Source organism: Pteropus alecto, unplaced genomic scaffold, assembly GCF_000325575.1.
Source record: "Pteropus alecto unplaced genomic scaffold, ASM32557v1 scaffold78, whole genome shotgun sequence".
NCBI lineage: Eukaryota > Metazoa > Chordata > Mammalia > Chiroptera > Pteropodidae > Pteropus > Pteropus alecto.
In genome coordinates, this window is record NW_006443124.1 from 14,131,496 (window position 1) to 14,151,898 (window position 20,403).

The 20,403-nt window shown below is 44.5% G+C and overlaps 2 protein-coding genes and 1 pseudogene across 10 annotated transcripts in view; all 3 read right to left on the reverse strand.

The window, feature by feature from the left end:
- The window catches only part of HK3 (hexokinase 3), a 13,010-nt gene extending 10,983 nt beyond the window's left edge, over positions 1–2,027 (reverse strand). The window contains exon 1 of the mRNA XM_025040764.1: positions 1,933–2,027. Within this exon, the coding sequence (XP_024896532.1) occupies positions 1,933–2,016 (84 nt within the window). The 5' untranslated portion in view covers positions 2,017–2,027. The remainder of the gene's footprint in view (positions 1–1,932) is intronic.
- Positions 2,028–11,464: 9,437 nt separating this feature from the next.
- Positions 11,465–20,403, reverse strand: part of UIMC1 (ubiquitin interaction motif containing 1) — a 109,441-nt gene continuing 100,502 nt past the window's right edge. For 7 of the 9 annotated variants that reach the window (XM_015598042.2, XM_025040674.1, XM_015598041.2 and 4 more), the window contains 5 exons: positions 17,931–18,009; positions 15,291–15,462; positions 13,923–13,986; positions 12,826–12,868; positions 11,573–12,045 (listed from right to left, as the gene is read on the reverse strand). In XM_015598042.2, the coding sequence (XP_015453528.1) occupies positions 11,835–12,045; positions 12,826–12,868; positions 13,923–13,986; positions 15,291–15,462; positions 17,931–18,009 (569 nt within the window). In that variant the 3' untranslated portion in view covers positions 11,573–11,834. Of the gene's footprint in view, positions 12,046–12,825; positions 12,869–13,922; positions 13,987–15,290; positions 15,463–17,930; positions 18,010–20,403 lie in introns of all 9 variants that reach the window. The other 2 variants (XM_015598043.2, XM_015598044.1) reach the window with 1 other exon arrangement.
- Positions 12,177–12,292, reverse strand: LOC112472011 (annotated as a pseudogene).

Genomic DNA, 20,403 nt, shown 5'->3' on the forward strand with positions numbered 1-20,403 from the left:
AGGAATGGAGGTCCGAGAGTGACCCCAGAGGAAGAGATATTTTCGGATATTGGTCAGGGAAGTGCTCCCTGTGGAGGTAACCTAAATAAAGGAAGGGAAAAAGCCACTTGAAAATCTGGGGGAAGAACATAAAGGGATTTTCTTCAGTGCAAAGGGATGAAGTTGGGGGAAAGCTGGGCCAGGAGTGGGTCAGAGTGAAGGGAGGGAGGAGCAGGCAGGGAGAGCAGAGGACAGGACACCCCTGGTTCTTCTCCACCAGAAGCCTGCTGTGGGGAGCTTAAGAAGACCCCTGCCAGGGAGGAGAGGCCACCCCCTGAGGGAGATGGGATGACTGTCCCACCACTGCTTTAGAAAGAGAATGGGAAAAAGAAACCTGAGATCCCAAATGACCCTGATGGGATTGCCAGAGGTTTAATTCCGCGTTTACATTACAGTAGATGCTTCCAGCAGCCATGTATGCTCCAAGGGGTTATTCCTGTTACGAATGAGGAAACTGAGACTCAGAGAGGAACTGAGTTTTCTGTTCTACTGAGCAAAAAGGAAAATAGCACCTACTTCTCAGAGATGCTGTGAGCACTGAGATGGGGTGGGACAGTGGCTGGCCTGTAGGTCCTGCTCACTGAAACGTGGGTTCCCTCTCCTCAGAACACAAGGTATAGCCAGCCTGGAGAGCCAGATTCCATGACCCTTCTGGTGACAAAAAGAGACCTGGGAGAGGGGTGGGGACTCTGAGATGGGCTGTGCTCTGACCACACATGGTCATCTAACCTCCTCTGATTGCCATGGGAAAGGCAGCCAAGGGTGAGCCTGTGATGCTGAGGGGGGCCAAGGCCATGGGAACTGTGGTCTCCCTGTGAAGTCCCCCAAAGCCAAAGGGCATTGTCTTTACACAGCAGATGTGTGCAATGAAGCCAACAGGGCAGGTGTGGGACTGGCACAGGAGGCTCAGGAGGCAATGAGTGAGAAGGTGGTGGTGGGCCAGGCACCGCAGCTGGCATTGTTCACGTCTGCAGCCCTGCCATGGGCTATGCACAGAGAAAATGTTTACAGCAAGGTCTAGGGCAGAGGTTGGACAATGGTAAAGTGGGAGCATGAAATGCAGAGAGGAGTGATATGCTCACAGTTTGGGCAGCAAGCCAAATCCAGCAGATGTCAGAATGAGCCAGAAAACTAAAGAAGCTGCAAGGGACACTGAAGGGCTTGTCCACGAGCCTCCTCTGTGCAGGCCTTTTATTAGCTCCACTAGCTCCCTTAACCTTCCCAGGGGTAGAAGGACCCAACTTTCTTTTCCTCCATTTTACTGATGAGGAAATAGAGACTAAAGGATATGAAATGGCTTACACAAGTGTTTCCTGCTCTAGGATGTGGTATACAAGGGTTCTAAATCTTGATCAAGACGACAGGAAAAAGAGAAATTCACTTCTGAGCTCACTTCTGAGCATGCAGGCTAAGCCGCGCCATAACCTCCAAGTCTGGCTCAGCACTATCATCTCTGTGTGTCTGACTTGTGGAGGACAGACAGCAAGGCCCGGAAGAGTGACCAGAGAAGTGGGGAAAAAAATTAAGAACACAGCTTTCTACCAGAAAAATCCAGGAAGGTCCTTTCTAGACCGTGTCAACCTGTTCTGGGCAGGGGTGGCATCTGTGTGACAAGGTGGCCAAAGCAATATGTTTGGGGTCAAAACACCTCAGCTCAGCTCAGGTTCCTGTCGTGCCTTAACCCAAGGCACATCACCTCTGGGAGGCCCTCTTCCTGAGCTGTAAGATGAGGAGAAAACCCCCACCTTGCAGTGGTGTGGAGCCTTGGAGGAGATAGCTACCAGAGCAGATATGAAAGGGTTGGCAAACCCAAAGGGGCTGCACGGCTGTGAGACAATCCTGCTCTTGACCGCCTTGAATGGGCATAAGACAGGGACTCAATGCTGAACTTACCAGCTCAGAGTTGGCTGAGGGGCAGGGCAAGCCCTCCTGGGGGTAGCAGAGGGCTCCTTCCCCTACAGGCCCAGTGGGGTCCATGTGGTTCCGCAGAGCAGGGGAGGCCACCTACAGGAGGAAAGGGACAGCCCAGGTGAACCATTTACTCTACAGGCCCTGGGAGGCTGTGACCCAGATCCTTAACTTTCTTCCTTCAGAAGGGGACCAGGAAGGAAGCTATGGGCAGAATTCAGAACCTCTGACCACTAAAGATCCTTTAGTAATCAACCAGAACGCCCTCATTTTCCAGAACTACTTCTAATGAGAGAGCACCGGGAAGGCTGATTTCTATTCCCAATGCCATTCATTCATTGTTATTCATTCACATTTAATGATGCCTGCTATGCTGGATGCTGGGGTAGAGAGAAGCCACAGGGCCCCATCCTCAGGGACCTCACAGCCTTACCAGCAATCACAGTGGGATTGACATAGGCAGCAATCTAGATGGACTTGCTGCTGTGCAATATGTTTGGGGTCAAACATATTCAGGGATGTCTAGAGCTTTAGGAACAAAGGGTGTGAGGTAAGAAGGGGCCAAAGTTGTGCTTGGAGCAACTAGCGAGCTGGACTGTGGATGTTTTGCCAAGTGAGATGTGTAAATTTCTTCCTGAAAGAAGATGGGGACAGGTGTGGATTTGTGCCACCAGTGGCACAAACTTTAGGCCATTCAGTTATGACTTCTTTGAATTTCAGTTTCTTCCTCTGTAACATAGGAGGAAATAATATCTACCAGCACAAGGTTGTCGTGAGAATTAAGTGGAATAACATCTGGGAAAGTACTTTGGGAAGTTTAATGTGCAATATAAACCTCGGCTCCTGGGTGGGTTTGGGAAGGGGCAGCAATGCAGAGCTGAAAGGGCCCTGTGCTCAGAGCTACTGCCCGCCACCCACCCCTCCCCGTCCCTCAGTCTTGGGACCTGGTTTTCCTCATCTGCTAAATGGGGACCAACAGAGGTCAAAGGGCTGCACAGGGCATTTGAGATCATGAGAGTGACAGAAACTTGCTCAGTGTCTTCCGACTTATCTAGCTGAATCTGAATACGTTTCATAGCTGAAACTCTATGAGCCTCAATTTCCTCTTCTAGAACAGGACATTCAATTCTTGTGAGGATTAAAGGAGTTAATTCTGAAAGTCCTTTGCACACTGTAAAGGACTGTAGAAATGTCAGGTATTGTGCTCACTCAAGCTAGAGCTGGTATTGCTGTTCCAGCAAGTTCCTGAGGGAGCCTGAGGTGATCCAGGTGCCCTTCAGGGGTGAAGGGAAAGGGAGACGCAGTGGAGGGCCCAAGATGGGCAGAAAGCATCTGTCCACCGAATCATTCCACCTCTCTTCCTGGAACAGCAAACTGCAGGAAAGACACCCTTCCAGCCCTGCAGCCCCTCCCTACCTCCTACTCCCATCACTCCAAAGAACTTGGCCTCCCTGCGGTCACCCAAGATCTCCTAACTGCCCAGTCCCACCCTTCCCCTCAGTTTCCACCTACACTGCCCTCTCTCAGGCATGCAAAGCCATGGGCTCTCTCTTCACTGCAAAATCATCTTGTCCCTTGGCTTCAACAGTCAATCTCTCCTGGGTCCCCTTCCTAAGTCTCCGCTAGTCTTTGTGACTCCTTCTCTCCTCTCGCCTCAAACAGTAGGGCTCCCAGGTTTCTGATAGCCCTCCCTTCCACACTCCCTCTTTATCTCACTCATCCTCAAGATTTGATTAAAACCTCTGTGTGATGGCTCCCGATTCTACCCATTCTGAGCCAAATCCCAAATTCCAGTGGTCTGTTAGACATCACCCAGATGCTAGAGAGGCTCTTCAAACTCAGCAAAGCTACATTGATTTTCTCTTTCACTTTTGCCCATGACTCTTCTCCTGTCCTCCACGTTGGCTGGGGACAGCAGGGTTGTTAGCTCACACAGCTCTCCAGATTGCCTGTATACACCCCTGACCTTTACCACCTCTATACAGGCTGTTCTCAGGCAGGACAGCTGAGGGCAGAAAGACCCCTCCCAGTTCCCTTTGCCACTGCCATGGACCTTCCTCCCATCCGATTATTCCAACAGCCTCCTGACTGATACTGCAGCTCCAGCCTGTCTGCCTCCCCAACCCACCAATTCTCAACGCATCACCAGAGTGACTGTGCTAAAATAGATCTTATCATGTCATTCATTCCCTAGCTGGATCTCCCCTAAGAAAGAATGTAAATCGTCACATTGCTATGGCTCCCACTGCAGAAAAATGAAATCCAAAACTTTTTTGTGGCATTGCAGGCCGCTCATACTGTCCTCAGCCCAAGCATCTCTCGCTACTTCCCCTTATACTCTGGCCACACTGACCACAAAGCGTTGCCGTCTCCTGCTGTCCAGCCTTCGTTTGCCGTGTTCCCAGAGTCTGGAACCACTGTGTCTGAGTCACCTATGCATCTTTAAGGCCCAGCACAGGGTTCACATAGGTGGGTGCTCATACAGCTTTGTAAAATTGGAAGGGGGATCTTATTCAGAGAACCAAGGTATTGGTTTCTAACAAATCTCCCCAGTCACATACACCTACACTCAACTTCTCAAGATGTCAAATGGGAATGTTAGTTCCACACACATTACAGGTCTGTTTCAAAAATAAAAGAGGGCAACTGAGGCAATTACCTTTGGAAAGGGCTAAGGGCTACATACGTGATAAGTTCTCCCTCTCGTTTCAAGGCCTGGCTAGCTCAGTCATTCATTCATTCACTCCTCTATTCATTCCCTCTTCTATGTGACATTTATTCAGCACTCCTACATGCCAGGGCCTGTGAAACTTCCACCAAGAAACCCCAGTATTTACTCTTTCAGTAAACCTATTTATGTCTGTCTTCTCCAGCTGAAGCCCTGCATGGAGGGACGTGTCTCCCAAATCACCAGATCCCCAGAGCCCAGCCCAGGGCCTGCACACATTTGAAGAACTGTGGGCCTCTTGGCCTCCCTCAGTTGAGTCGGCCACATGAAGCAAGCATGCCTTTGAAGGATGCTTGCTAGGGAGGGAGCCACCAGCGAGGACCAGCGGCTGTCCTTCCAGTCTCTATTCCTCCAGTTTGTGCCAAGCAGGAGAGATGAGGGTGAAGGTTGAGGCACACAAGAACTAAACAGAGGGGTAGGCTCTTACCAGTGAGAAGCAGCAGTTGTTCACTCTCCTCAGGCCTGAGCCCTTTTCTCGTGGCTTGCATCCAAAAGTGAAAATCACAAGTGACCTAAGTTATAATGTCCCCAAGCCCCACCCTCTTACTAGAAGCCAGCTAATTAAGAAAGGTGCACTTCCTTCTGAGCCTGCCCTAAGCAGAGCCCAGGGTAGGCAGTGCCATGATACAAACTTAAGCAAGATGACCACAGGAAGTTAAAGCCCTGAACTGGGTCAAGGGCCCTGAGATGCCCCCCCTGCAATGCTAGGAGCTCTGTCCATTTTACAAACACTGAATCTGAGTTTTGAGGTGCTGGCTCACCCCTGGAAAGATCAAGTGGCCTGCCTGGGGAACATGCAGTCCAATGGACGATTCTGCAAAATGTGGAAATATCAATGAGTAAGAGGCAACGTGGGCACACAAGAGGAAGAGAGAAACTCTGCCCGGGAGTGGCCGGGGCAAATTGAGGAAGCAGAACCTCGAAGGAAGAATGGCAGTACACTAGCAGAGGCGGTCCTCGGCAGAGAGGAACACATACAACACCATGGAGCATGAGGCACCTTCATGGAATGGGGTGCAGCAACCAGGGCCTAAAGAGGATAGGTGGGGTATATGGTGAGAGAGGCAGCAGCCAGGCTATGGAGTCTCACCTTCGGTCTGTAGGCCAAGTGGGGAGAGTAGGTACACAACATGGGTCTTCCCTACCGGAAGACAAGGGATCTCAGGCTACAGTGGACCTGTAGGCCACAAAGTTGGTTTCCCCTGAACTAGTCTTCTCGAACCTTGCCTCATCACTGTGTTCACTGCTGTGGTCTGAATGTGTGTCCCCACAAAATTCATGTTGAAAACCTAATGCCCAAGGTGATGGTATTAGGAGACAGGCCTTTGGGAGGTGACAAGGTCATGAGGTCAGAGACCTCATGAATGGGTTTGTCTCCTCATGAGAGGCTCCAGAAGGTTCCTTCCCCACTTCCGCCATGTGAGGACACAATTAGAAGTCTGCAACCAGAAGAGGGCCCTCACCCAACCATGCTGTCACCTTGATCTCAGCCTTCCAGGATCCAGAACCATGAGAAATAAATTCCTATTACATATAAGCCACCTGGCTGTCAAATCCTTTTGTTATAGCAAAATATGGACCAAGATGCCCACCACAGTAGGAGATTAGACATACTGCACCAATTTTCATTTCAGGGAAACTGATGGACAGATACTTTAAAACTTCAGGCTGCCTCATCAGCAGTCATCATTATCTGCAGATAGTACATGACCTCCACACGACAGCAGGATAGAGACCAGGGACGGGAGCTCTTCTATCAGTTTTGGTGTGACTGTGCCTGGAAACACGCCAGACATCAGTCCTGCTGCACAGTTCGCTGGGTACCAAGCAGGCACTGGAAGCAACAAGATGGGGTAGAAGTGGGAAGGGCAGCAGGACCATCACCCACAGCATAGCGTCCTGCTTAACCTCGAGTTCATCTCTCTCAACTTTGTTCAGTTGGCAGAGGAGGATATGAAACTGAATGTGAAAGGTCCAGCTGGGATCCGTGCTGACAGCCAAGATCTGTGGTCCCGTGAGTCAGAGTGAGGGCACGCCTCAAAGCAATACCAGGGCCCCTCATCTGTGTCTGGAATCTTGCATCCATTTTCCCGGGAGCAGGGGTCCCAGCACCCTGGGCAGAGTATCAGAGAAGGCTGTGCAGGGCCTTTGGAGGGAAGAGGCAGCCTGGACTTGAAGTCTGTGAGCAGTTGTGAGAGGCCTGGCTGCAGCAGAGGCCAGCAGTGCTCTTCAGACACCAGCTGGCCACTGACCAACAAGTAGAAAGACAAATCTTGACAAGGATCCCCCATAGCCCCTCAGTGCTGATCTCCAGGTGTCCAGAAAAAACTAAAGAATGGAGAGAGGCGGTCAGTGGGAGGAAAGGTGGGCCACAGCTGGAGTACCAGGGCTGGGCTGCAGCCAGGCCTTCCTGTGCTGAGCAGCTCCCAGGCCTGCTTCTCACAGCAGAAGATACCTGGCCCTCTGTAAGTGTCCCTCAACTTCCCATCCATCCCATGCCCTCTCACTCAGAAGTGCCTTGCAGGGCTCCTATACCCAGCGAGCTGCTTTACTGCTAGGTCCTTGTTCATGATCTGTCTGGGATGACTATCCCTTTGACCTCTCCAGCACTTCCGCCTTTAAACCACGCCTCAGTCTTCACCGATGCTTGGGAGCCTTCCCTGATAAGCTCCTCCTGGCCCTGACCCCAGCTCAGGGTGGCCTATGGACTCCAAAGTGTCTTGGACTTTCTTCCATCATTGCATTAAGTCTATTAAAATAATCATCCGTTTGGTGTTTGCCTTCTCCCACTGTACTGTGAGCTCCTAGAGCAGGCTTCTTACTCATTTTTGGAGCCCCTGGGCCCAGTTCTAGACCTGATGTGAAATAGGTTACTGGTTAATTTTTGTTAAATTGAAGAGCCCACAACCTCCATAGTCCAGGGCTTTTGAAACTGGGAAGAAATCAGCAAACTCTTCCTGCCTTCCTGGTGCATATGGCTTCAGCAGCCTTTCCATTCTGGGTTTATACATGCTCACATCTTCCTGCTGGTACTATCATCCACTTACTACTACCTGCCTTCCCCTCACCCCAATTCCCACACTTAGGGTCAAAGTTGCCCTGCCTCACAAGTGAGAAAGGGCCCAACCAAACTTAAAATTTCCATTGAGGTTGTGACTCGAGGAAGAGGTGGGAGGTAGTATAGTGCAGTAGAGAACATTAGCTGTCAGACCTAAGTTCAAATCCCTTCCCATTTACAAAGTATAGGATCTTAGGCAAATTTCTTCACTTCTCAGAGCCTGTTTTCCATGTATAACAAATGGAGACTCATTTCTCCATAGGAAAGGCCTTAAGTTGGGTTCCCCCAAAAACAGATTGAATTTGAGTCCAAATAGTTTAATTGGGAAGTGATCTAGCCCAGGGCTGGGATTAGGGTAAGGCATGTGAGGTGCCCTGCTACAAAATGTAAAGAGACCCTCAGGTTCATGCAAGTGCCAACCCTGCCCTCACATGAACCCAAGAATGGGGGTCCCCCACCTTAGTCCTAGCTCTGATCCAGGAAGCACTGATATGGGAGTTGGGGGTGAGGTAGGAAGGGTAGGAAACCAGCAGAGTGTACAGTGAAGTTGCTGCTGGAAGCTAAACCCCAAAAGGGAACTCTGGGAGACAGAAAGAATGTACCCACCAGGGAGGTGAGGAAGCTGGGGTATTTATCCTCCAACTTTCATCTTTTGCTGGCTGAGGGCTGCTTCAGGGGCCCTAACTCCCTGACACTCCCAGCCTGTGCCACACAAGGCTAAAGAAGTGCTAAGGCAAAATCACAGGTTCTTATAGTAGGACTCTTTGGGGTATATATTAGAAAGGTGAGCACCCAGGGGCAATGGGCAAGGCATGGGCTCTGCTGGAGGGCTACTGAAGGATGAAAGGAAGTTAATGACCACAATGCCCAACACAGATAAGTCCCTTTCTCTTTCCCAATTTATAGCAATTGCCTGTGAAGTTCATAGAGCTTCCCAGCCCTCCCTGAGTCAGCAACACCAGAACAGCTGCTTCCTATCTTTTGGGAAAAGGAATAGAACCCCAGGGTCTGAGCTTACTGGGGAAAGCTGGTAATTGATGGAGAGGCTCACTCCTCGAAGAACTGTTTCTTCCTGCATCTGAACCACAACTGTCTCTGGCTTTTCCACTTCTCACTATTAACACTACTTATGACATGCAAACTAACATCATGTTAGTAACAACTGCTGCTACTTATTCGTCTTCTATGTCACAGATACTATTCCTTTATATTCATCATCTTAATCCTGAGAACCTTGCATGAGTTTTCCTATTTTACCGGAAAGGAAACTAGGTCTCAGAGAGGTTAGCTTGTATCATAAGCAGGGGTTCGGACTCAAGTTGATGTGATACTTTCCACTGACTTTTGTCTCTTCACTGTCTAAGCAGTGCCCCGCCCAAAGGACCACTGGCGGGGGAGGGGAGTAAGTAAGACTAACAAGCAGCCTTTACCAAAGACAGTGTGGGGAAGGCGGGGAGAGGGCACTGGAGAGGTGGCTGTCTCCCCCTCACTCTCCATTAGCTAACAAATAAGTCTGTTGTTCCTGGTCCTGCTGATGTACACTCTCTTCCAACAATTTGTCATTGACCCATATTCTAGCAGCAGTCTGCAACATTTTTGGCATCAGGGACCTCCTGAGAGGTGCCCCTATGAGAATCTTAATACCTGATAATCTGAGGTGAAGCTGAGGTGGTGACGCTAGTGTTGGGGAGTGGCTGCAAATACAGATGAAGCTTTGCCTGCTCGCCTATCACCCATCTCCTGCTATGCAGCCTCGTTCCTAACAGGCCACAGACTGGTACCCGTCCACAGCCTGGGGACTGGGGATCCCTGCTCTAGGGAGACTGCTAATTTTAACCCTTTTTCCGTTTAGAAAAAAAAAGTGCAGCTCACTGCCAGAATTCATTTAACATCACATAGGAATGCTATATTTTCTAGGATTTGACATTTTCAGTAATCAAACTACTAAAACCAGAAAGCTATAAATAGAATGATGTCTTTTTTTTCCAAAGACTATTGATATACTAGAGTGATGTGAAAATAATAATAAAAGCGAGATATTTTGTGGCAAGCTTTGGGGTAAGGTTAGGACTGTAATCTGCGAGTCACCTCGGGATAAACGCGTCAGCTGCAAGCGCTGCTGGCAAGTATTCTCAAGACAAACAGAACAAGGGTTAAGCTAAATAATTCACTTTGTAGAATCAGCCCTTTCCCTTTTCTTATCTGCAGGCAGAGAGGTTAACATACTATCCTGGTTTACAGATACCTCCAACAAATTGCCTTTTAATGAGAAGACTGGTGAGAATTAAGTTGATGGAACATAACTGATAAACCGATTTTCATTAAAAGGAAAACAGGAAAATAATACTAGAGTCAAAATATAGCATTTTCTTTAGGACTTAAGAGGAGGGGCACTGTGGTGTCATTGCCATGGACACAAAGTAGCTTTATTTGCTCCTTTCAGTCTTTGTTTCCTCATCTAAAAAATTGGGGAGGATAATACCTACTTCCTAAGGTTGCTGTGAAGATTAAAGGATGGCATATATATGGCCTGAACCACAGCAGTTGCTCAGAAAATAACAGGTATGACTTATTCAGGAGTCCCCAACCTCCAGACTGTGGACCAATACCAGTCCATGGCCTGTCAGGAACAGGGCTACACAGCAGGTGAGCAGCGGCCAAGCATCTGAAGCTTCATCTGTATTTGCAGCCACTCCCCAGCACTAGCATCACTGCCTCAGCTCCATCTCAGATTGTTAGGCATTAGATTCTCATTGGAGCACCTGTCCCTAGTGTCAAAAAGGCTGGGGACTGCTGAATGTGATACTGGCCACAATGTCAGTGCCATCCAACATCAAGACATGGAAGGAATAGATAGTGAGCCTGCCACCCTGCCTCCTCCTAACTCAAAGATCTTGTGTGCAAGGCACCTATGCAGGAAAAAGTGCCTTAGAAGCCTGTGATGTGCCTTCCATCTGAACTATCTCTGAACTCCCTGGTCTAACACACACCTCATATTCATTTTAAAGTAAGGAAAAGGCAACTCTGAACTTATGAATCAGAAGTTAGGAGAGTCTGAGCAGTGTCCCTATTTATCTTGTCCCAGGACCCTTTCCTGGTCAGCAACCACCTCCCACAGTCTTTCATTACATCTTTAAATGAGTTTGGGCCAAAGCTAGCTTTCTTAACACGCTTGTGTGTGTGATCACCTCCCTCATGTAGTTAGTTGCCTTCTGCCATTCGATGTTCTCTCACAATTGCCCATGCACTGAGGACAGACATCAATTTTGTTGTGCATATACCAGCAACTACCAGGCAATGCGGTCGAGAATGTACACTCTTCTACTAATGTGATGAAACAGAACCTATTTCCTGTTGCTGCTATGACCTCTGGCAACAAGACAACCAATTTCAATTGTAACAGATGAATATGCCTGGCATCCCTGCTGGTTTATCTAGGAAGAAAAAATAATTGCACAGGAACTAATAACAGAGTGTTCACTTACAAATTCTTGGGAAGAATGGCAGGACATATCCGTCAAAAGTCCTATGCTCTGGCTGAGAATTCTTAACTGGGTGAGGCAGCAAAATGAAATAACGAGTCACTGAATGGCAGGAATAGCAGAATAAGAAGTAGCCCTGGCACCTTCCAAAATGATGTCAGAAAAGGTAAAGGGAGTAGCCACACAGTGTTTAGGGCTGTGCAATACAGTCAGTGAATATAGGCAGTATATCAAAGACCAGTAACGAAATTCATTCAAGAACATGTAATTTATGAATCTGAAAACTAGCTCCACAATTAAAATATGACTACCAAATACCCTGTAACAGAAGAAAAAAAGAACTCCACCTTAATGAAATAAGATTTCATACAAACATAAATATATTTAAGTTTTCTTTTAACTGTAAGTGAATTCAAACAAGCTGTTATAAAACCGAATACTATACACAGTTGTTTGTGTAGATCATAGAAAACATAAAAACCACAATGCTGAATAGGTGCTGGTGGTAGAAACTGCAGGGCCAAAACTTGCTCAACAATGAACTGGGGGCCACTAAGCCTTAACGAACATGGCCCACCCCTATTGCTAATAGTTTTGTCAACTTTCAGACCCTAGAAATTCAGGATTTTCTCCTTCTTCCTCTGCCTGCTTTGGTCCGTGTCCGGCTTCCTGGCCGGACAGTAAATTGCTTTTTAAAGTCCACTAAGCAATCTGTAGCTTCTGAAATGGAAACAAAAGACTTGATGGGAGACTCATTTAATTTGAGATGTGTGAGGGAACTCTGCATCTCTCTGCTGCAGCCTGCCTCTTCCTTCCCTGGTGAAGGTACCCTAGAGAGAAGGGGGGAAAATTCAGGATTCAATATACACTTACTAATAAGCACTAAATACATGTCACGCATGGTACCAGGGGCTTTTACATATATTATTTATTTTATTTACTTTTTATTTATTATTATTTATGCCTACAGCATCTGGTCTTCCCAGGTGGTCTCCCATCCAAGTACTAACCAGGCCCGACCCTGCTTAGCTTCTGAGATCAGACATCGGGCTTGTGCAGGGTGGCATGGCCATAGACCATGGACCGTGGCTCCAATGGGGTGCAAACCCGGGACCTTCTGCATGTAAAGCAGATGTGCTAACTGCTACACTATGGAACCGCGTCCTACATATATTATTAATTTGCATAATCTCTGTAATCATCCAACCAGATAAGTACCATCATTCCCCTTTCACAGATGAGGACATTGGGTAAATCATATACCTAAAACCACACAGCTGGGCAGTAATAGAATGAGGATTCAGACCCAAATTCCCAAGCTGCTTGAAATTCAAGTCAGAAGACCAGGGCTGGGTGGGGACAGAGAGGCAAAAAGGAGTAACATAGCTTTTGCTCTGCTTATTTTAACACCATGAGTGAATTGAGCTAGCCACCCAATTCTTAGCCCAGACATGTGGGGATCAAAGAGTTATACCGAGAGAAGTCACACAGTTCCACAGTGATTTCTACCTTCAACAGTTTGAATATCACACTATACACAGAACACAGCACCAGGCCCGTACTTTTCTAGAACTGCTGAGAGCCACACTTCAATAAACACCCCAACTTACCCGAAGGCCACTGTTTCTGAAGACTTGGTCTTTATCTCTGCATCTGTGATAGGATAAAAAAAGTAATAATGTCATTAGTTGTGCTGTATTCATACCACTTCTCACTAATCATGTTCTTCTTGTGTTCTTGGGCACTGCTTTTCATCAGGCTTATCCAGATAGCTCAGTTCTCCAACCCCAAGACCAATGGAATGTGAGCATATAGGATCCAACAGGCTCAGCTGCAGAAGTACCAAGGTGAACGCTTTTGAAAGAAGCACCTCTGAATAAACCTACTTTGAATCTGGACTTGAGGAAGTTGCCAAGGGAAATCTGCCACCCACGAAGACTCGCAACCCACTGAACTAGAGGCAGCAGGACAAGGGGCTCAGAGAGACTGCCTTTTTACAGTCATTAAAAAGGCTTAAGCAAAAGCTCCTCTTTTAACTGCATCTAGAGAATTTTAACAATAGCAACTAGTAACACTCACAGTAATAATAGCAGCTAACATTTATCGAGAGCCTACTTACAGCAGAGAACATATTTGGAGGTTTACCAGATATAAACCTTATGATCTATGATGTTGGTATCCCTAGCTCTATGCAATGCTCATAACCAACTGCTTTGGTTATGAGCATTGCACAGTAGTACCAAAATCTACTCTACTGCTCCTTAAATACTAGGCACAAAGAGACAGAGTTATTCCTACAATCCCTCAGGAGCACAGGTTAAGACACTAAGATAAAGATAACATATGAATGATGCACAGAACATTAGGAGAAGGCAGTATTATTTGTATGCTTGATTTTCCATGCCTGTTCCTTCGGAAGGTAGTTGAGGCTTATGTCTTTCCCCTATGATTTGGAAATGTTTTTTCCCAGTTCAACATGCAGTCCTGAAAGTTCAAGCTTTATAAAGACTGAAAAGAAATGCATGATGAATAAAACAGAGTATCTCCCATTTTCTTTAGGGAGAGATCAACTAGACTGAGTCTCCAAAGCTGGCTGCTTAGGTCAAATGTGCACCCACATAACTCCAACAAATAGGGAGCTGGCAATGGTTCTTTTCAATGGAAAGCCATAGGCAGAAACCCAGAAAACTGGTCCGGGGGTTCTCACCTGTAGTCTTGTGCTCAGACTGTTCCAAAAGACTGAGGAGTCGGCCTTCATTGCGGCCTTTTTCCTATGACAGAAACAGATGAAAGGGTTAACTCATGGCAGAGAATCTAAAACACAGCTTCTTAAGCTCAAATCACATCTGTCTTTGGAAGAAAAAGGTGTGGAGACACCTCTAGGAAAGTCTTTTGCTTTCTAATAAATGAGGGTACACAAGTAAAAAGGCCATATGATGAAGAAAATACATCCTTATGATAAAAAATACTATCTAAGAATAAATATCAGAGTGAAGGCAAATTATTCCACTTAGATCATATTAAAGAACAGTAACCTTTGACCAATAATAGATTTGGAGAGATCTAAAATAGGAAATAATAGTTTGGAGGTAGCTTCTAGGGGCAATGATGCCAGAAGAATAAACTGGTTCTATGGAATAAGCATATACCTGTAAGACCCAACTCCAAATCACCATATCAGAATCACTCCATTCAGGGGTCCCTTTCTTCTGTCATGCGATAATGGTTTCTCTACCTTAGCATACAGTGATTGATATGTGACTAAGCATAGAATATGGTGCTATTGTTTTATCTTTGATCTCTAAGCCAAGACTTGCTCTTCCTAATCTCTAATCACAAAATCCTAAAAGCACATCCATCTTCCCAGTGACCAGGGGCCAGACCCCACAGCTTACTAAGGCCAGGCAAATATAGCATTCAACAGAGTTGATCTCGAATACTGGCAGTGAGGGTATGACTGGATATCCTTTCTAAAAAGCAATTTGGCAGTATGTTTCGAGAGATTTTTAAATGTTTATATCCATTGCCCTAAGAGTTCCACTTCAGGAAATCTATTCTAAAGAAATAATCAGTGGTACAAAGACTGATTAATGTTTTAAACACAGTCTTATAAAACAGAAGAACTGGAAAGAACCTGAATGTCCAATAATATGAGAATGGTTAAGTGACTATGTGATATAAACATTAAGAGTAATTTTTAAAAATAGTTTAAAAATAAACCAAGGAAGGTGTTTATGCTACAATGTTAACTGTGTGTTGTCAACTACATTAAAAATATATAGAAATAAAGACCAGAAAGAAAACAGGCCAAAATACTAAACATTATCTTTGAGTAGCTAAATTATGGTTGATAATTTCCTCTGGTTCTTCATACTTTTTTTAACTTCCCATATTTTCTACAATGAGCATATATTATTTTTTAATTAAAAAAATAATTTTTAGAAGTGCAAATCATGTTTTAAGACAAACAGAAGGAAGGAGGAAGGGAGAGAAAGAGGGAGTGGGTGGAGGGGGTAAAAAAGCCCAGAACATAACTGAGGGTTAGCTGGCCTTTCTTAAGACACTCCACACATACTTTCGCGTTCTTCGGCCGCTGCTGCCGCTTCCCCTCCACATCTGAGCAGACTCTCCCACGCTCTTCAGGCCTGTCTCCTTGGTCACCTCTTGCAAACTGGAGACAGGACTCTACATGACACTGGTACTCTTTGAACGGGACCAGGGATTTACAGAGATAACACTTCTCATTCCTAGCCAATGAGAAGAAAGACAGAAAAAGCAGCTTTATTGCAGCTGGGCTCCTGGATATGTCTCAAATTGTGTTTTTACATCTCAAAGTTATTCTACAGAGGAGACCCGTCAACCAATGCAGATTCACTCACTCAGTGGGACCGTCAATAAACCTAACCCGATGCCAATCAAAAAGACTGAGTGATTAGTGGTTTTCCCTGGCTGTTTCTCTGTATCCCGCTGCTGCAGCAGTGGGGTGGTAATGAAATCAACTCTTCTAACTATCTCAAACAATGCTGATTGCTCTTCAGACATAAAATATTCTGTCGAACTCATCTGAAATTAAGTGTAATAGTTTTTTCAAAGGGAAGTTAAAGTTTAGACAGAAAAGGGAGCACCAAGAACATTAAATTAAGATGACAATTTTGCTAGGGTGGATGAACTTGTCTGATTAGTAAATCAAGTCTGTCCATATGCCGACTTCCTTAATTCTACAACCTGCAACATCGACTAGGAAGTTACCAAAACTATGTGGTTCCACCAGAGGCTTCTGCATAATTTCATATGCACAGTTATTTTTATCTTTTTATAACAGTTGAGTTTGTGGAAAGAGAGGAAATTGTGTCCTTGAGGTAAGGTTTATTGTGCATCGGTAAAAACGGAATTGTTGGGCAAAGGAAGAAAATCAACATTAATTAAGTATTTCCTCTGTGGTGAAAACTAGTAGAAAGCCCTTAAAGCACAATTTCTCTCTTTTTTTTAGAGAATATTTTATGAGTTTATGTGAGTCAAAACTGACAACAATTACCAGGAAGCATCCCAAATGCTCCTAAACACATTTTCTCAATTAATTCTTCAGCCCTATCAGAAAGGTACTATTCTCCTCAAAGTCCTGTAACTAATGATTGTCAGAAGCCAGGTCTATCTAATTCACTAAGTGTCTTAGTTTTACGAAGCTAAAGAAAACTTTCCAAAGTCTGCTATCTTAGACTTCTCCTTCTGGCCATTTATATGCAACTACTACAGCAAAGGAGATTTGGATTAGCTCTAAAAAATAATTTCTCTGGAAGTCTTTAAAATAGAAGAAATAAGTCTCTCAAGTACTTAACCATCTGGGAGAAATGCAAGCAAAACTCTGCTTTATAAGAAAAGCTAGACCAGTGTAACTTTCAAGGTTTATCAATTAGTGTAAAAAGCATCTATTAATCCCCTATTATGTGAAAGACAGCAGCCCTGCAAAAGGGACACAAATCAGGTAGGCAGGCTCTGCTAGTTCTGGCTACATAACCTTAACAGGTTGCTTATAATTTCTCTTTAGTTTCTGTGTTAGCTACTGTGAGAGTTACACAGTAAATAAAGCACCTGGCACAGTGGCTGGCACACAGTATTAGGTGCTTAATAAATAGCTATCATTGTTATTACTGTCTCAGACACATTTTATTAGATGCCCAGGAATAAAGCATGAAGGCAGGTATCCACCTCAAATAACTAACAGTCTAGCCAGGAAAACAGAAATGTCAAAAAGAAACAAAAAATTATTATTGCAATACACTGGGATGAATACAGTCCTAGAGGGATGTCCACCTGACAGTAGGATTCCAGAAGGAGCAAGGGATCAGCTCTGCTCAACTGGGTTAGGGAAGGCAACTCTAAAATTTAGGGTCTAAGATCTGTGTTTCAAAGACAAACATTTCTGCCTAATGACTAACTGCTCTAATGCATTGTTAGTAAAGCCTTTACTTTCGGGAGACAGCACTTAAACCTGACCCCCATCAGCCACCCTAGAATGTGCTTTCTTAGTCAAGCTGCAACCTATAACCCAAGGAAGTCTTCTATATATTACTCAACCTTTTTGCAACTCAACTTCTGTACCATTACAGTGCAAAATAGCTCAATGCTTCCCAAAAGCACCCAACACCAATATGCAAATTCAAAGAACATTTTTTAATTTCAAAATAGATTTTACTGCAGCTAAAATAGTGGAATTAACTGTACATAATAAACTATTACATATATACACACACATTTTAAGTTATAGGACATAAAGTTTATTTTGGCAGATAGTGTTAAAATTAAAGTTGCATACACTAGTAACATAACTCAACATCCTTAACTTGGTGGTAAGTATGACATATTTTCTTGCTTTCCTGAGTTCTGCTAAATCACCATAACCTAAACTGATTTATAAAACTGATATGCTGAAATTCAGCTTTACTGTTTTCACTTACACTCTGATTCCAAAGCTAAGAGCAATATGGAGTGGAGTGGGTAGCAGGGTTTTTTTAGTGTAATGCAAAGGGATATACAGAGGCCACTTACACTGACATAAACTGGGAATAAGAAAAAGAAATTCAGGCATCCAAGCAACGAAGTGATTGGCAAGCCAAAGAAACCCAAGAAAGGTAAGAAAGGAACTGGTTTCTTCATTTGGCCCAGGCAATGGTATGTTAAACAAGAGGAGCTCCATGAACACAGCACGCCTACTTACTTGTCAATGTCTAGGGAAGTCTGGACAGCTATCCCACAGTCGCTCTTGCTCTTGGCCTCTTTTTGTCTCCGAGTCAACACTTTCAACAACAATAAAAAAAAAAGAAGAAGAAAACTGTTAGTTGGCAGTAGACTCTGAATATAAAAGACAAAGTATATAAGGAAGAAGCAAAGTTTAAAACCTTTTTCCACTGAGAGACGTGCACTGTCTGGGAAATGTCGGCCTTTCTGGTATAGAGAACAACGCCTGTAACGTATGGACTGAAACTGCCAGCCACAAGATATTCCTGTACCTGCTTGTGAGATCTATTTATCCCCTATTTGCCAAAAGATCTAAAGACAGTCCAAACCAAGACAGTGTTTTGTGTACTACCCCAACCGGCAGCATTCAAGGGAAGGATTTATACTTCCCAACCAAAATTCAGACTGGTATAACACATACTCCAATGAGATGCTCTATGAAATATAGTATTGGTAGCTACAACTGAGTGCCCACAATAGCTCTAGTCTTTAAAAAACTCTGGAAAGTTCCAGTTACAAGTGAAGAAAGTGGAGCTCAGAACAGTTAACACAACCAGTCTTTTCCACTACACCAGGACCACCTCCCAATTCTAGCTGCATGTAGACTCCTTTAGCCCTGGTGGCATACAAACACATAATCTTACACCAAAAGGCATCTGTTTATAAAATCATAGTCTCTTAAAGGATCTTGGAGGTTATTTAATCAACTGTTTTCCAGTCTTCATTCCTTGCAGTAACAAAAAAAAACTGTGGCCATCTTACTTCAAATCTTGCCTTCTTCCCTCCTGACACCTGAAATTCTCCTGACATAGAATTTAAGAAAGTTATTAGTTCACAATGTAATTTAGGTTAGGAAGCATTTATCCAGTCCAGGGGTCAGCAAACTTTTTCTGTAAAGGGCCAGAGATTAAATATTTCAGGCTTGGCAGGCCATATGGTCTTTGTCACAATTACTCAACTCTGCATTGCAGCAGGAAGGCAGCCATATAACACATAAATAACTGGGTATGGTGTGTTCCAGTAAAACTTTACAAAAATAGATTTCTGGCTAGACGTGGCTCCCAGCTTGCCATAGTTTGCCTACCCTTCTAGTCCAACCTCTTACTCATAAAAAGTACCCTCTATAAGTATCCCTGACAAGTCATCATACAGTTTCAACCTGACTATATCCTTTCACTGAGGGGAATTCACTTCCTAGGAAAAACCATTCTATTGCTATACAACAATCTGACTCAATCTGCATTTACTAGGGGCTGTATGAATATGTTTACCGTCTTTTCCATAAGTCAGCTCTTTGGACACTTAACAAGCTGCATTACAATCATGGATTTACTTAGTTATCTGCCCCTTCAAAACAGGGACTGTATCTAGTCATTAAACCAATCTCTAATAAGACTTGGCCTAGAACCTTTTGTCTAGGTTAGCTCTAATCCTTATGACAATCTTCAGATTGTTATTAATATTCTGCCCTATTTTAAAGGTATATAAACAAACTCTGAGGAATTGACTTTGACAAGCTGTCACAACTGCTAAGTAGTAGAACCAAGGATACAATTTAGATCTAATTCCTATACCTATGCTTTACCTTCCTAGTTAACCTCCTCTACATACACCCCAATTTCTTCTCAGTCTTTATTATGTGTGGCACCCCAAAGTGGACCCAATACTCAACAAGCAATCTGATCCATAAAAAGAACCACAAACTACCCCATACCTGGATTTATATTCTACTAATTCAGCCAAGGCTGTGTTTGCTTTACTGACAATCCTGGTATACTGTTGGCTTAAGTTGAGCTTAAAGGTAATCAAGGTCCTTCCCTTACCCTCCCAAATCAGCTTCAAATAAATGTTATTGAGACAGGTCTCTTATTTCTATACTTGGGTAACTACCTTGTTGGATATTTCCCCCCGGCTCCCCTTTAAACACAGGATTTTATATTTGTCCCTGTTCTTTTCAGGTGAACATTCCAATTTCTTAAGATAATCTGCAGTCTTGATCCTGTCATCTGATGTTATTAGCTCCCTTTTCCAGCTTTGTGTCATCTGAATAGATGACAAGCATGCCTTCTACACCTTCATCCAAGTCACTGGGGAAAAAGTTGTAAAGGATATGGTCAAGGACAGAAAACTATAGCATGCTCCCCAAGAGGCCTTTCTTCTCACCCCTGGTCCAGATTTCCTTTAAATAGTTAATCAAGCAAATATTTATAGAGAATATTCGATGTGCAAGTAATCTGGGAAGATATAGAAAATTATGAGGCAGGGTCTTTGTTCCTAAGGAGCTTATAATTTACTAAAGGAGACAGCACATACATTCAAATAACTATAACACCAAATGTAAAGAGATTTGCATAATAAAACAAGACCATACATACAAGCAACTATTAATAGTGTTTGTCTCTGGGGAGGATGGATGGCAGAGACACTTGAGGACTGGAAAAGGAGGGAGGTAT